An 18,454-nucleotide genomic window follows, 5' to 3' on the forward strand; every position below is an offset into this window, starting at 1 on the left:
TGGGGTAAGGCCCTTCTCTTCCAGCATGACCATGCCCCAGTGCACAAAGAAGGGTTCATAAATGCATGCTTGGGTGGGTTTGGTGTGGAAGAACTTGACTGGCCTGCACAGAGCCCTGACCTCGAGCCCATCTAAGAACACCTTTGGGATTAAATAGAATGGAGATTGTAATCCAGGCCCCCTCGTTCAATGTCAGTGTCTGACCTCACAAAAGCTCTTCTGCATGAATGGGCAAAAAATCCCAAACACACGTTACAAAATCTTCCCAGAAATTAAGCCTTCCCAGAAGAGTTTAAGATGTTTTATCTGCAAAGGGTGTATTATTGCCTATAGATTTAGCTTGTGTAGGTGAACAGAGGGTGATCATTCATGTTAAGTTGCCATACCTTTGTCTGTGGCTTATTTCTTGTAAAAATCATACTTTTATCATATGCAAATTTCTTCACTACCAGCAAGTTGGGCGTGTACTTGCTAGTAGCCGCCGCATCTGCCGCTTCTAGACACGCCCCATCTCCTCTTGATAGACAGGGCCAGCGAGCGCTCTCCTCCTCCCGTTGGCCCGTCTGCTGCTGAATTCCCGCCCCTGCGCCGTAACGTTCCTCGATCGGCGCAGACGTACTGAGTAATGGACGCACGCTTGCCAGCTCCTTCCTCAGTGCGCCTGCGCCGATTATGTCACACTACACCCGGAAGAGAAGAATGGGGGGGGGGGGGGGTGACAGAAACCCTTCAAGCCTCTACTGGACTTGGTATTACTTTTCAAGACTTCTTAGTGGGTCAAAAGTATCCCAATGAAGTCAGGAAGTCCAGATGGTAGTTGCTGCCCCTCTTCCAGAGTTATGAATGAGCGTTAAACTTTAATAAAAAAAAAAAACTAGAAAGTTGCCCAGATTTCAGGTCTCACCTTGAAAATTAAAGTAGTAATCTTTTTGACTTCTATGGGCAACCTCTCCACAGTACCTTCTCATCTAGTATTATCTAGTAAAGTGTACTACCTGCTACTGGCATATAAAAACGTAGAAATATAACATGTCAAATCCTGGTGACTGTGCCAGACAAAGACCGATTTTACACTGGTGTGATACAAGACATTTTTGTGCACTTATTATGCCACAAATCCTGTGGTCTGATGACCTTAACAGTGGTCTCTCAAGTTGTAATGTTAATTGGTTCCGAGACGACCACTGTAAGGCTACTTTCACACTTGCGGCAGGACGGATCCGACAGGCTGTTCACCCTGTCGGATCCATCCTTCCGCTATTTCGCTGTGCCGCCGGACCGCCGCTCCGTCCCTCTTGACTATAATGGGGACAGGGGCAGAGCTCCGGCGCAGTACGTCAGTTCGCCTTGAGAGGCCGCCAGACTAAAAAGTAGGACATGCAGGACTTTTAGTCCGGCGGCCTTTCGCCGTGCACTGCTGTGCTGAGACGGAGCTCCGCCTCTGTCCCCATTATAGTCAATGGGGAAAGAGCAGCAGTCCGGCACGGCGAAATAGGGGAAGGACAGATCTGACAGGGTGAACAACCTGTCGGATCTGTCCTGCCGCAAGTGTGAAAGTAGCCTTAGTTGAAACCATTGTAAATTGAGGCCAAAACTCTATGGAAATCTGGAAAATATTATCAAAGTCCATAAATATCATTCCAAAAGAAATTAAAATTAAGTTTTAAAAATAAAAATAAAGATTCAAGAAAAATAAACATATTACCAAGACAGATAAAGTAAGTCATATAACATAACAGTCAGGAATAGATGCTGGAAACTGTAAATCACGTGTCCTTTATATGATGAGGACAGGAGCTTCTTCGGGGTCGTTCTTGTACAGTACAGTGTACTAGAAAAATAAAATATAGCCGCCCTCACCTGACATCCAAAGGAGTGGTGCATCATGGTACAGACAGAGAGCAGTGCAGGACTTGTAGTACCACAGAGGAGCTACTAGACAGCCAATTCTGGTGTTTTACCAAATAAAAGGCAATGTTAATTGGTTGGATCTGAGTCTGAGACTTTGTATGTTGAGTCTGGTTTCAAGTTACAATGGCCCAGGAAAGACCATTGTAAGTTGAAGATTTTGTATCCCGAGACCACTGTATCTTGAGAGATATCTATACTATATCTATACTATATTCAATCCTCTGATAATGGCTAATAACAGAGAACAACAGTGAGCCAGTGCTGTAAATATATAAATATATATAAAAAAAAAAAAAATATATATATATATATATATATATATCATCTGTATACAATCCTCTAATAATGGCTGATAACAACAGTGATGTGATTGGGAAAGCTGTGTAATAAAAATATAGCCTGATTCAGAGTTACAGAATACGGAGCTCACATGCAGGTGAGATATGGCAGATCCAATATGGTTACCTATGAGATATTGTGGCTCCTACCACAGCCCAGTGACATCCAGTAACATCAAGGCCATTACGATAATCATGCCAGATACCTGATTTTCATATCTGCTAATTTTGGTGTGCCTATGGGAAATCTGTGGCAGCATTTTACAACATAGGGCCACTTTGAATTCTCAGTCCACCCGTGCTGATAACTTATCCAGAGGATAGGTCTTCAGTATGAAAGTGTTATAAAACCTCTTAATATTGATGGCCTAGGCTCAGAATAGTTCATGAATATCAGATCAGCTGGAGTCTGTCTCCTGGCACCCTCACCGATCAGCTCATTCCTGTTGAAGTGAATGGACCTGATCTGCAATACCATGCACAGCCACTATACAATGTACGACACTGTGGTTGGTATTGCAGATCAGGTCCATTCACTGTGTTGAGTGGGGGTGCCGATCTGATATTGATGACCTATCCTGAAGATAGCCCATCAATATTAAATTCCCAGCTAACCCCTTTAACAATTTTCTAATATGGAGCTCTGCCATGTAACGTAGCATTGGTTTCTCTCTCCATTTTCCTTCTCCACTCTTGTCTACATACTTTTTTCTGCTTCTCTTTGCCTTGTCTTTTGCTTCTCCTTTTTTTTTATCTTTTTTTTTTCCTATTTATCGGTCATTCATCATCAACTACTTCAACTGTCTATGGTCTGATAGAACCATTTATTAATGTCAGAATTGTAATTTCTTTTTACTGGTTTATCTTTGTGCCCACTAATTTAATCCTGACTTGAATGTGAAGATGATATCGATTTTAGAGATCTAAAAGCAATTGTTTTGTTGCATTGCGTGAAAAAAAGATGGTTTAACGGGAAGAAACAATGGTCCACATATTTTATATACATATATAGCAAAAGAGGGTGAATCTGCCGGTCCAGTAAATTACATCAATATTTTATTCAGCTATGACCCTCTTTGGAAATCAGTCGTATTATGGGTGCATGCACACAGCAATAGCAGGAGCGCAGACTGTATTTTGGACTTCCATATGAATCCTATATAAAAAAATCTCTGTGTGGTATTGGTACAATATAGTTCTATACATTTCTATGGGTGCCTATCCGTCCAGCATGAATGCATACAGTAGTACAGCCATGAGTAACAGCCCTGATCCATAATTATCTGCATGGTGAGGACATTTTGCATAGTTTCTGTTATATGAAGTATGTTCTCCTGTAATGAAGAGCTCTAGCTGTACCACCACAAGACTGGAATTCCATAGATCATTTGGTGCCAGACATGTAAAACTAGTCTTCAAAAATATTGACCTTCTACAATGATTTTGTATAATTAAAGGCACCAGATATTGTAAAGAATAGAATAATTCAGGAACAGCTCACCATCCAAATGATATAATTGGCAGGGTCCAGGCAGGATTCCTGAGTCACCGGGTCCACAGGAACATAAACAAAAGATCTCCAGCACACCCTTAAAAAATTCAAGAGTTATTGTCACAATCTAAAAAACATTAAAGCATTTGCAGGAAATGCCTTTGCGTTTCAGACAGCAAAAAAAACGTTGTGTCCTAATTAGAGTCAAGGCGTCCCCAGGAGACTTTTACGTGTTTCGAACAACAAACAATGTTGTGTCTTCATAGCTATGACCAAGAACTAATGATGAGTGAATCAATTCATATGAATCAAATTAGTTAAAAAAAATTAGCCTCCTTGAGCATTGAGGGGCCTACCCCGCTGCTCAAGAGATTCCCCTCACTTTTTAACGATTTTGATTTGTACAAATTGATTCACTCATTACTACTAAGGACGTGTAAAGTTGTTTTTTTGCCTTGCCATCTCCTGTGGATGCCTTGATGTTTTTTAGATAGTGATAATAAACCTTGAATTTTTTTATGAGAGTGCTGGATATCGTCCATACTCCAGATTGTCCAGTATAAACTCTTCCTAATAATAACCCTCTGATAGAGAAAAACATTTAATTCTGCTCAGGCATACACGAAAGGAAACAGCTGCCAATTTTCACAAAGTAGGTTAAGCAATTTTCTGCATGGAAATTAATGTTATCTGAATGTAAATTATTTGTTCACAAAACATATCCAGTGACAAATGATACTGCTTATTATGCTTTTAAACCAAAAAAAGTCTTTAAAGTGATCAGTCCCAGTTCTGATACATTTTGCTGGAATAAAGCTGTGAGATAAGATGCTGAAATAATATGATATGCTTTATTTTAGCATATTGCGAGTTTAATGTTTAATTTATGCTCAGTCTGGCGGCCCTTATGTCCCATTTATCTGCACATATGCTCAATTTTAGAAAGTAATCTAAAATCTAAAGCAAGAGTGCTATTTAACTAATATATGTATATATATATATATATATATATAGCGCTGTGAAAAATAATTTTCCCCTTATAGATTTCTTTAGTTTTTTGGACATTTGTCACACTTAAATGTTTCAGAATATCAAACAAATTTGAATATCAGACAAAGATAACCTGAGTAAATACAAAAAGCAGTTTTTAAATTATGATTTCATTTTTTATTCCAAACAACCTGGCCCTGAGGGAAAAAATATTTGCCCTCTCCCTCCCCCCCTCCAATATATTAACTATGTTTTTAGAAAGCTAAGTTCAATATCACTAGCTACACCCAGGACTGATTACTGTCAGACCTGTAGAATCAAGAAATCCCTCAAATAGAACCTGAATCTGAAAACATGAAGTAGACTAAAATATCCCAAAAAGCAACACATCATTCCCCGATCTGAAAAAAATTAAAGAACAGGTAGGAAAAAAGGCCACTGACATCTTTCATTCTGGAAAAGGTTACAAAGCCATTTCTATGGTTTTGGGACTCCAAACAAATGAAGAAAACATGGAACAGTGGTGAACCTTCCCAGGAGTAGCTAGCCTACCAGAATTACTCAAAGAGCGCATCAACGACTCATCCAGGAGGTCATAAAAGAACCCAGAACAACCTCTAAAGTACTATAGGCTTTACTTGTCTCAGTTAAGCTCAGTGTTTATGATTCAACTAAAACATAGAGACTGGGCAAAAATGGTATGCATGGGAGGATTCAAAGCTAAAAACCACTGCTGACCAAAAAGAACATAAAGGTCCATCTTACATCTTCCCAAAAAACTTCTTGATAATCCCCAAGCCTTTTAGGAAAATATTCTGTGGACTGAAGAGACTAACGTGGAACTTTTTGGAAGGTGTGTGTCATGTTATATCTGGCGTAAAACTCACTTCAGAGGAAGAATCTCATACTGACAGTCAAACATGGTGGTGGTATTGTGATGGTCTGGGGCTGCTTTGCTGGAACCATGAATTCTGCTTTCTACCAGAAAATCCTGAAGGAGAATGCCATCAGTTCATGACCTTAAGCTCAAGCGTTTTTGGGTTCTGTAGCAGAACAATGATTTGAAGCACAACAGCAAGTGTATCTCTGAAATGCTAAAAGAAACAAAATAAAGGTTTTGGAGTAATCTAATCAATGTCTGGACTTAAATTTGATTGAGATGCTGTGGCATGACCTTAAACAGGTTGTTCATTGTTGAAAACCCTCCTATGTGGCTGAATTAAAACAATTCTGCAAAGAAGAGTGGGCCAAAATTCCTTTACAGAGATTTGAAAGACTCATCGGCAGTTATCGCAAACACTTGCAGTTGTTGCCGCCAAGGGTGGCACAACCAGTTATTAGGTTTAGGGGCAATTACTTTTTCACACAGGGTTTGTATAAGGTTTGTTTGGATAGCTTTTTCCCTCAATAAATGAAATCATCATTTAAAAACTGCATTTTTTGTATTTAATTAGGTTAATATTTCATATTCAAATTTGTTTGATAATCTGAAACATTTAAATGTGACAAATGAGCAAAAACATAAATATAAAATAAATCTGTAAGGGGGCAAATACTGTAATTATCCCACATCTGTAAGGTTTTCTATTGGATTGAGATCTTGTTATTCTGCAGGCCATGGGAGTACACTGAATTTATTATCTCTTTGGAAGTAGCTACTGACAAGTGTGTAAGCTGCGGTCATTCAGTTGATATTGTGGGATCTAATGTAAGCCTATGTACCCTTACTCCTCAATGAGCCTGGACTATTGACACTAGGCAGGATTTATTAATATATTCATGCAGTTTCCAATATGACCTTACCATATGAATAGTAAATCAAAATTTGTCCATCCAGTTTTCTCGAGCCTGGTGTGGTCTTCTGCTGTGCATTCTGAGATGCATATGCATATGTTGTATCCCATGAATTATGAGTTGCTATAAATTATTGTCATGATCAGCCAGGACCAGTCTGGCATTCTCTTTGACTCTCTTAATAGCAAGGTCACTCATGACTTGTGAGATTGTTCTCTGTAAACTCTACAGACTGTTATGTGTGACAATCCCAGTTGGTTGAGTGTTTTACAAGTACAAACTGCCCCTCATGGCACGAACTATCATTCCATGGTAGAAATCATTCACACTGACCTACTTTCTCATTCTGACATTTGGTTGGAACAACACAAGACCCTCATGGCTGCATACTTATATGCGCTGAGTCGCTCCTGCGTGAAATGACTGGTTAGTTGTATTTAATACCATGTAGTACTTTAATATTTATATATTTTTTCTTATTCTTTGTCTTTTTAGAAAATTAAAAAATGATTTTCTGGAAATCAAAAAGAAAGGTGCTAAAATTCACCAACTACGTCAGAATAGTGCCAAAATCTGTGCCCGCTGCCAGGTGTCCCTGGGGCTGATCTATAATCGAGGTAGTATTTGTCAAACATGTGAATACCGAGTGTGCAAGGACTGCAAAGTAGTGGTGAAAGATGGAGTCTGGAGATGTACAGTATGTGCCAAGACTGCGTAAGTATACAGCATAGAGGCTTATGAAATATGAGGAAATTATCTTTCTTCTTGAGTTACTTTTACTGTCATTAACAACAATAAAGCTGAAATATAGTATCAAGTATCAAATAGTGCTATCAAATAGGTAACATAATAGAAATTACCGCCTCTTCATGGGCCTTGTTGGCTAACAATGGAGCATGTTGGGTTCCGCCAAGGTCTGTGGTATTGATAAGAAAAATAGTGCTGCATGCCGATGTGTGCATACCTTATTTCTATTCTGAATGTTTGTGAGAGATTTAAATTCTACATGCTTATTGTCAAATTGCTCCGTCATAGAAAGGGATCAGTTTTCCTAATAGATATATAATAGAGAAATAGTCGGTATAGTCGATATATTTTTAATGACACCATTTAATTTACCTTGTCTTGGATTGGAAAGGGAAAAAAATATTTGTGTGGGGTTTTGACATCACAATGTTCACTTTGCGGTAAAAATTACCTGATATCCTTATTCTGTGGCGCAATACGAGTGTTTTACTACTTTAAAAAATGTATTTGCATTGCCATAGATTTCGGTCTAAAGAGCTGTATGAGAGCTTGTTGGTTGCGTAACAAACTGTATTTTTTAGGCTACTTGCACACTGGCGTTTCTGGGTCCGCTTGTGAGATCCGTTTCAGGGCTCTCACAAGCGGCCCAAAACGGATCAGTTTAGCCCCAATGCATTCTGAATGGATAAGGATACGTTCAAAATGCATCAGTTTGCCTCCGTTCAGCCTCCATTCCGCTCTGGAGGCAGACACCAAAAGCACTGCTTGCAGAGTTTTGATGTCCGCCTGACGATGCGGAGCCAAACGGATCCGTCCTGACTTACAATGTAAGTCAATGGGGACGGATCCGTTTTCACTGACACAATATGGTGCAATTGAAAACGGATCTGCCTCCCGTTGACTTTCAGTGTAAGTCAAAACGGATCCGTTCTGAACAGATACAATCGTTTGCATTATCGGTGCTGATCCGTTTGTGCAGATACAAGACGGATCCGCACCTAACGCAGGTGTGAAAGTAGCCTTATTGGTACAATTTTTGTGGTATGTACAGTTGAAACCAGAAATTTACATACATTATATAAAAAGACACATATGCATGTTTTTCTCAAGATCTGACATGAAATCAGAATAAACCTCTCCTGTTTTTGGTCAATTAAGGTTACCATAATTATTATTATTTGCCAAATGCCAGAATAATGAGAGAGAATGTTTTAAGGCATTTTTATTACTTTCTGCAATGTCAAAAGTTTACATACACTAAGATTACCATGCCTTTAAACAATTCTGGACTGCCCATATGATGATGTCATGTGTTTGGAAGCTTCTGTTAGGTTTGTTGGCAACATCCGAGTTAATTAGAGACACACCTGTGGATGTATTTAAATGCACACCTGAAACACACTGCTTCTTTGTGTAGCATCATGGGAAAGTCTAAAAAAATCAGCCAAGATATCAGAAAGAGAATTATGGACTTGCACAAGTCTGGTTCAACCTTGGGTGCAATTTCAAGATACCTGAAGGTGCCTCGTTCATCTGTACAAACAATTATACGCAAGTCCAAAAAAGATGGGAATGTCCAGCCATCATACCGCTCAGGAAGGAAACGGGTTCTGTGTCCCAGAGATAAATGTGCTTTGGTCCGACATGTGCATATCAACCCAAGAACAAAAGCAAAAGACCTTGTGAAGATGATGGCGGAGGATGGTAAGATTGTGTCAATATCCACAGTGAAATGACTACTGTATCAACATGGGCTGAAAGGCCACTCTGCCAGGAAGAAGCCATTTTTATTTGGAGTAATGGCTTCTTCCTGGCAGAGTGGCCTTTCAGCCCATGTTGCTACAGTACTTCTTTCACTGAAACCAGATTAATGTTTGTAAATGCACACAGGAACAAAGACCTACATTTTTGGAGACATGTCCTGTGGTCTGGCAAAACTAAAATAGAACTTTTTGGCCATAATGACCATCGTTATGTTTGGAGGAAAAAGGGAGAAGCTTGGAAGCCTAAGAACACCATCCCAACTGTGAAACAGGGGGGTAGCAGCATCATGTTGTGGGGTTGTTTTGCTGCAGGAGGGACTGGGGCACTTCACAAAATAGATGGCATCATGAGGAAAGACGATTATGTGGAAATACTAAAGCAACATCTCAAGACATCAGCCAGGAAGTTAAAGCTTGGGTTGAAATGAGTCTTCTAAATGGACAATCACCCAAAGCATACTGCCAAACTGGTTACAAAGTGGGCTTAGGATAACAAAGTCAATGTTTTGGAATGGCCATCACAAAACCCTGATCTCAATCCTATTGAAAATTTATGGGCAAAGCTGAAAAGGCAGGTGCAGGCAAGGCAACCAACAAACATGGCTCAGTTACTCCAGTTTTGCCAAGAGGAATGGGCCGAAATTATGACAACTATTGTGAGAAGCTTGTGGAAGAATATCCAAAATGTTAGACCCAAGGCCTACAGTACAAGGACAATGGTACAAAATATTAATGAAATGTATGTAAACTTTTGACTTTGCAGTAAGTAATAAAAATGCAGCGATACCCAATATGTTTATTTTTTAATTGTTTATATATTTTTATATATAAAATTGGAAAGGGGGGTGATTTAAATTTTTTATATATTGGTGTTTTAAAAAAAACTTTTTTTTTCACTTTTTTGTTATAGCTATTAGAACCCTTGGGGGCCTAGTACATTGGGATCTATTGATCCCCTCTCCTATTCACCATAATAGATCTCTAATAGGGTGGATAGGATTTATACAGTCTCCATTTTGTGCATAGCTCAGTATGGAGATTGCCATGGCAGACCTGGAGTGCTTCAGCAGCGTCCAGGCTGCCATAGCAACCGTTTGGAGCCCCACGATTTTACTGCAGGGGCTCCGATCGGAAGGCAGAGGGAACCGCATCCCTCTGCCTTCACTCACTGAGGGGTTAAATGACGGGGGAGGCACAATTGCCGCTCCCTGTCAGTGCGGGTGGGTGTCGGCTGTATGATACAGTGTATGGAGCGGGCACGCTTCAGAGGCCCGCTCCATACATCCCATCAGGCATTATGACATGCAATTACGTAATTATGCGTGAAGGGGTTAATATTAAACACACATAAAACCTCATATACAGAAATTCAGCATACCACCACAGAAAAGACTTGTGTAATTAAAGGGGTTGTGTCACAAAACATATTCTACATTTGTCAAACCAGCACCTGGAATTGAATTCTTTTGTAATTACATGTAATTAAAAATATATTCACTAAATCTATCTATATAGCACCACCTGCTGTTTGTTCTTTTCCTTATTTTTTTTGTCTGTCTCACTGAGCTTTTTCTCCCTATCTTTTTGTTCTCACTGGAGATAGGCCACCATCACTGGAGTTGACTGGTAGCAACTTTCTCCACTCTTCCATTAAAAATATCCAACTGAGTGTGTATGTGAGAGCAGTGGTGTACCATCAATGGAGGCAGACTACATGTTTACTATGGGGCTCACTAAGTGTCACACCTGTGACCGGTGTTAGAAGGTCTGAATGACTGCACATGAGTGATCTGACAGCCTCTTTTGGTTTCACTTTGTCTGTGTGTTGCTGGTATGTCCACACCTCCTGTTCAGGTGTGGATCATGTGACCTTTACCTCTCCCTATTTAGTCTGACTTTACCCATCACTCCTTGCTCTGGATAGCTTCATTTGGTTTTGGAAGAGCTGGAGTGTGGTTCTTGTTGAAGTCCTGTTCACCCCCCCCCCCCTTCCCCCGGTTGTTTACTAGGCCTCAGCGAGATGCTGGTTCCTTCACCAAGGAAGGAATGGGTTGTCTCTGCCCTGTCATCAGGGCCGGCGCCACCCATAAGCAGAGTAGGCCACCGCATAGAGCGCACTCTGCCTGGGGGCGCCAGCGCTCTGGATTCCAAATCCCGAGTACTATTAGCCGCCGCCATGCCACGCCCCCTACTTGTGAGATCTATCCATCTAAGTGACTAACATCTTTTTCCGATTCCTAGCCGCCGCCCGCGCCACGCCCCCTACCTGTGATCCATGTCTGACATCATCAGCTGCTCTGCATTAATGATCTGCGCCGGCTTCTTGACTCCTCCTGTTCGGCTGTTCCTTAGTTGCCGCCGCCGGCCAGATCATGGTGCATGTGCTGCCCCTGTTCAGTCGCTTCAGCGCGAGATCCCGCGAGACCAGAGGAGGTCACTGGTTTCGCGGGATCTCGCACCAATACACCCGATCCTATCGTCATATCCGGGGGACGTCACAACAGGAAGTGACGACTAAAGGTATTCAAATATTACGGGGGTAGGGAAAGATCACTAGACAAAGACACCCGCTGCAAGTACAGGAACAGGATCATCAGTGTCAGCGAGCGACACAAGTATGTACGGGGGTGGGGGGGTTTTTGGCGGTAATTTCAAATTACATAATGGAGCCTGTGATTAAGTCTGTGCACTGTCTGTGGGGGAAGTTCAGTATTGGGGGCAATATTACTTAGTGGGGGCACTGGGGGGCAAATTACATAATGGAGGGCAGTGTATGTGGGGGCAGTATTACTTAGTGGGGGCATTGGGGGCAAATTACATAATGGAGGGCACTGTATGTGGGGGCAGTATTACTTAGTGGTGGCACTGGGGGGCAAATTATGTAATAGGCAGTGTGCACTGTCTGTGGGGGCAGTATTACTTAGAGGGGCACTGGGGGCAAATCACATAATGGAGGGCACTGTGCACTGTATGTGGGGGCACTATTAGTGGGGGCATTGGGGCAAATTACATAATGGAGGGCACCGTATGTGGGGGCAGTATTACTTAGTCGGGGCACTGGGGGGCAAATTATGTAATAGGCAGTGTGCACTGTCTGTGGGGGCAGTATTACTTAGAGGGGCACTGGGGGGCAAATCACATAATGGAGGGCACTGTGCACTGTATGTGGGGGCACTGGGGGGCAAATTACATAATGGAGGGCACTGTATGTTGGGGCAATATTACTTAGTGGGGGCATTGGGGGGCAAATTACATAATAGAGGGCACTGTATGTGGGGGCAGTATCACTTAGTGGGGGCACTGGGGGCAAATTACATAATGGAGGGCACTGTGCACTGTATGTGGAGGCAATATTACTTAGAGGGGCACTGGGGGGCAAATTACATAATGGAGGGCACTGTATGTGGGGGCAATGTTAAATCTCAAGTAAAATGTTGCATGCAATAGGTGGCTGAAAAAGGGGGCGGGTAAAGGGGTGTGGTCAATGGGTGGAGTCAATGGGCGGAGTCAAGGGGCGGCAAAATTACCTCTTGCCTAGGATGGCAAAAATCCTTGCACCAGCCCTGCCTGTCATTACCAGGGTTTTCCAGGTTCCTGTGTATGGGCATCTCTACCATCGAGAGGTGCCCATACGAATAGGAGTTAGGGTCAGGAGCAGCGTTTTATAGGTGGTGACCCTTTTCCTTCCCTAGTGGTGAGGCCTAGTGTCTGTCCTCTTCCTTCTTGTTGTCTTTTGGTGTTTTCCCCTACTTCATCCGTGACACTAAGGCCAAACAGAGCCAACCCCTTTCCAACACTGTAACTGTTGAGGATGGGCATTCAGCATTCTGAATGCGTGAGTATGCCCATGTATATCTCACTATTATTACTCTTTTTTTCCCCAGATGCCAGGTCTTTAAACCATGACCAGGTATATGGGAGGAGAATCCTTACTAGTAGAAATTTGGGAGGAGAATCCTTACCAGTAGAAGCAATTTCTCTGACTTAGGCCTCATGCACACGAATGTTGTTTGTTTCCGTGTCCGTTTTTTTTGTCGATAGGATGCGGACCCATTCATTTCAATGGGTCCGCAAAAAATGCGGACAGCACACCGTGTGCTGTCCGCATCAGTATGTCCGTTCTGTAGTCCCGTAAGAAAAAATTTGAACATGTCCTATTCTTGTCCGTTTTAGGCATTGTTACAATGGATCCGCAAAAAAAAACAGATGGCATACGGATGTCATTCTTTTTTTTTTTTTTTTTTTTGCGGATCCGCAATTTGAGGACCACAAAACACATACGGTCGTGTGCATGTAGCCTTAACATCTCAACAGTATTCTTCCCATGTATAATGTATTGGTGTCTACAGATACATCTTTATATATACCAGTACATTGTATGGGCTTTTTTTCCAAATGATAATGGCCAAAATATAATTTATTTATACATTTAAAAAAATATAATGGCACAACATAAATTTTATACATACATACATACATATGTATATGGAAGCAGGCTATGTGACTGCTATGGGCCCAGAGAGAGCAGAGGCCCAGTGTTGAATGTCCACTCTTCTGGACATGAAAGCACTACATTTATATGCAGCTGCCACTATGCAAAGAGATTATTACAATAACTGTTTAAATTCCTATGCACTGAGCCCCCCTAGTGGTGGCTGTACGCAGCTAGATTTAAATTATATTAAGTGAAGGGAAGCAGTGATTTACAGTTGTATAGGAAGATTTATCAGTTGCTTGGTAAATACATTGAGAAATATGCTGTTCAGAATGAGCGCCATATTTATGAAGCACCTGGACCACTTTTTCCAACATAGAAGTTGGATAAAGTGAGGGAGGCCAAGGGGTACTTCTTTTTGTTACAATTCTTTTTAAATAAAACTTCTGCTCAAAAGAAAAAGCAAAATGTAACTTTATCAGAAATCGGGGGTATTGCGCTTTGCATTCTGCATTGCCTGGAAATATTTGACACGTGTACTGGCAAACTGGGTTTGTCAGGGGGCCCATACGAAATTTTGCTATGGGGCCATATATGTGTGTTTGTGTATGCTCCTGTATGGGGCCCCATGATTTCTGTGTATAAAATGTTGGAATGTCAGAAGAGATAGCTGTTGGCCAAACAAGTGCCCAAGCTATTGTAGGTGTCTCCATACACTTCCACTTAGGGCTGTTTCACACGAGCGAGTCCAATGCGGGAATCGCGCTCCGTGTGCGAGTGTGATCCTCTGCTCTGGACTTGCAGGAGCGCACGGCATTATCATGATTTATAATGCTATGTGTCTCTGCTTGACCTTATTTTTACAGAATCATACTGACAGCTTTATGTCACTATGATTCTGTGGAAAAAAGGCCATGCAGAGACACATAGCATTATAAATCATGATAATGCCGTCCAGAGCAGAGGATCACACTCACACACGGAGCGTGATTCACGCAATGGACTCGCTCGTGTGAAACAGCCCTTACGCTTTTAACTGCCACTAACAAAATTTATTTTAATTGTCTTCTGGTCGCTTTGTGTTGTTCACACCACCATCATGGCGAAGTGTTGTCATGAACTCCCGAAACTGGTTATATAGCAAAATAAATGTAACTGTGAACAAGTAAGCCTATAACTTCATTTAAGCTAGTATAAACATTGTAACAGTTTTGTAATGTGATTATATATTTTAGATGATTATATGTTTTTTGGTGTGTTATCTCTTTTCTTATAGGCAGATAAGAATAGTAACGGGAGACTGGTTTTTTGAAGAACGTTCGAAACGCTTCAAAAACGGCACTGTCCTAGCAAGTGTCATCGTCAGAAAGTCTATAAAGAGGGTTGCAGGTCTGTGAATGTATGATGTGTGTTTTGGTGAATGATTTGGGAGCCATATTTCCCCACTCGTTACGTATGCCATTCATAGACCAAACCAAACCAAGCAATGAAGCGGGCCGTCACCAACTTTAGTTCAAAATATAATCGGCATGCATCCAGGTGAATGAACACTTTTGAAAGGGAAAAAAGAGGGGTGTATCTGGTACCAGATGCACAATCTCTTTATTCTTTTCTCAAAGTGAGATGCGTGGCGATGATACTTAAAGGGAACCTGTCATCAACTTTGTGCTGTCCATACTAACGGCAGAATAAAGTAGAGTCAGGTGAGCTGATTTCAGCGGTCTGTCATTTATAAGTTAAAAGTAAGTGGTTGCCGAGAACTAACATCACAAACATTGCAGACTGGGCCTGGAAAAGAGTCCCGGCCACCTGAGAAGAGTCCTGGTTATCCATGACTTCCTGCTCTCCTGCCCACCTGCTAATGGCTGACAGTCTTCTACCTAGTTTTCTCCCTTTCTCTCTAGAAGAGAACTGCCAATCATCAGCAGATGGGTGAGAGAGCAGGAGATTATAATAACCAGGACTCTTCTCAGGTAGATGTGACTCTTCTCAAGGCCTGTGCTGTAATGATTATGATGCTGGCTCTCAGCAACCACTTATTATTAGCTCATGAGTGACACACCGCTGACATCAGCATTTCTGTCACTATCTTATGCTGCCCTCAGTGAGGTCAGCATAAAGTTGATGACAGGTTCCCTTTAACAGCAGTGGCACTCCACTTTGTTTGCTTTGTAATTGTTTTGGTAAGGGCCTTTCAATTACCCTCTAGTTGTGGGCATGGACACACTGGCCCACATTAATATATTGTCGATATATATGAACTGTGTCTGGTCTTTTTTCATATCATATTATTTTAAAGCTAGGAAGGCGAGATGTGATGTGCCAGATACAAACCCCTTTTCCCCTTTTCAAAAGTGGACATTCATAAGCCATAGTTTGCTATAGGTTGGTCCTTTTCCATGAAATGACGCTTTCATGGCTAGAGCCGCTATTGTTAATTAATAGTTTTATACGGAAAGGTGTTCACCCATGGAAGCTCAATAAAAATCGCAGCATGCTCTATTTTGTGTGTTTTTCACGCAACGCTGGCCCCATAGAAGTGAATAGGGCTGCGTGAAAATTGCATCGTATCCGCAAGCAAGTGCGGATGCGATGTGTTTTTCACTGATGTTTGCTAGGAGATGTTGTTTGTAAACATTCCGTTTTTTATCACGCCCGTGAAAAACGCTTCAATGCGCATTGCACCCGCGCAATAAAAACTGAACGCAATCGCAGGCAAAACTGAATGAACTTGCTTGCGAAATCGTGTATTTTTAACTGAACGCATCCAGACCTAATTCGTATTGCTCGTCTGCAAGGGGCCTAATGTAGGCTTTGAACAGACTATATTGCCTTTCATTGCCAACCTCTTAATAATCTTATGGTTTAATGAACACAAATCCAAACAACCTGAAATCCGAAAGGACTAATTCTATAGTAGCAACAAATAAGGTTTTGGAATGGGATGCATTCGGATGTCTAGATAAAGTTGACTACACGATCTACAAACCGGATTCCAAAAAAGTTGGGACACTATACAAATCGTGAATAAAAACTGAATGCAATGATGTGGAGGTGCCAACTTCTAATATTTTATTCAGAATAGAACATAAATAACGGAACTAAAGTTTAAACTGAGAAAATGTACCATTTTAAGGGAAAAATATGTTGAATCAGAATTTCATGGTGTCAACAAATCCCCCAAAAATTGGGACAAGACCATTTTCACCACTGTGTGGCATCTCCCCTTCTTCTTACAACACTCAACAGACGTCTGGGGACCGAGGAGACCGGTTTCTCAAGTTTAGAAATAGGAATGCTCTCCCGTTCTTGTCTAATACAGGCCTCTAACTGTTCAATCGTCTTGGGCCTTCTTTGTTGCACCTTCTTCTTTATGATGCGCCAAATGTTCTCTATAGGTGAAAGATCTGGACTGCAGACTGGCCATTTCAGTACCCGGATCCTTCTCCTACGCAGCCATGATGTTGTGATTGATGCAGAATGTGGTCTGGCATTATCTTGTTGAAAAATGCAGGGTCTTCCCTGAAAGAGATGACGTCTGGATGGGAGCATATGTTGTTCTAGAACCTGAATATATTTTTCTGCATTGATGGTGCCTTTCCAGACATGCAAGCTGCCCATGCCACACGCACTCATGCAACCCCATACCATCAGAGATGCAGGCTTCTGAACTGAGCGTTGATAACAACTTGGGTTGTCCTTGTCCTCTTTGGTCCGGATGACATGGCATCCCAGATTTCCAAAAAGAACTTCGAATCGTGACTCGTCTGACCACAGAACAGTCTTCCATTTTGCCACACTCCATTTTAAATGATCCCTGGCCCAGTGAAAACGCCTGAGCTTGTGGATCTTGCTTAGAAATGGCTTCTTCTTTGCACTGTAGAGTTTCAGCTGGCAACGGCGGATGGCACGGTGGATTCTGTTCACTGACAATGGTTTCTGGAAGTATTCCTGAGCCCATTCTGTGGTTTCCTTTACAGTAGCATTCCTGTTTGTGGTGCAGTGTCGTTTAAGGGCCCGGAGATCACGGGCATCCAGTATGGTTTTACGGCCTTGACCCTTACGCACAGAGATTGTTCCAGATTCTCTGAATCTTCGGATGATGTTATGCACAGTTGATAGATGCAAAGTCTTTGCAATTTTTCGCTGGGTAACACCTTTCTGATATTGCTCCACTATCTTTCTGCGCAACATTGTGGGAATTGGTGATCTTCTACCCATCTTGGCTTCTGAGAGACACTGCCACTCTGAGAAGCTCTTTTTATACCCAATCATGTTGCCAATTGACCTAATTAGTGTTAATTGGTCTTCCAGCTCTTCGTTATGCTCAAATTTACTTTTTCCAGCCTCTTATTGCTACTTGTCCCAACTTTTTGGGGATTTGTTGACACCGTGAAAATTTGAATCAACGTATTTTTCCTTTAAAATTATACATTTACTCGGATTAAACGTTTGATCTGTCATCTATGTTCTATTACAAATAAAATATTGACATTTGCCATCTCCACATCCTTGCATTCAGTTTTTATTCACGATTTGTATAGTGTCCCAACTTTTTTGGAATCTGGTTTGTACATACTGTATGTAGAAATAAAATGAAGAGCGCTTTTACTGTGAATCTGTCACCATAAAGCAGGCATATTGCCTTGTAGGGCTAACTCCACTGAATGTAATACCTTTTTTCACCTAGGCCTCTTGCACACGACCATATGGCTTTTTCAGTATTCTGCGGTCTACAGAAAATGGATCCTCCAAAAATACGGATGAACAGAAGAGCTGGCCCCTGAAAGAACAGTACTATCCTTGTCCGTTATGCGGACAATAATAGGACATGTTCTATCTTTGAACGGAACGGAAAAACGGAAATATGGAAATGGAAGGCATATGGAGTACCTTCTGGTTTTTTTTGCGGATCCATTGAAATAAAAAGGTTCTGTATATGGTCCATATATGGTCCATATACGGAACGCAAAAAACAGAACGT

General features: G+C 41.5%; 1 protein-coding gene across 2 annotated transcripts in view; it reads left to right on the forward strand.

The window, feature by feature from the left end:
* SYTL5 (synaptotagmin like 5) overlaps positions 1-18,454 on the forward strand; it is a 237,780-nt gene that overhangs the window by 126,587 nt on the left and 92,739 nt on the right. For both annotated transcript variants that reach the window (XM_044286622.1, XM_044286621.1), the window contains exons 3-4: positions 7,021-7,239; positions 14,747-14,859. In XM_044286622.1, coding sequence (XP_044142557.1) covers positions 7,021-7,239; positions 14,747-14,859 — 332 coding nt within the window. The remainder of the gene's footprint in view (positions 1-7,020; positions 7,240-14,746; positions 14,860-18,454) is intronic.

The sequence above is a fragment of the Bufo gargarizans genome, chromosome 3 (assembly GCF_014858855.1).
Source record: "Bufo gargarizans isolate SCDJY-AF-19 chromosome 3, ASM1485885v1, whole genome shotgun sequence".
Taxonomy (NCBI): Eukaryota; Metazoa; Chordata; class Amphibia; order Anura; family Bufonidae; genus Bufo; species Bufo gargarizans.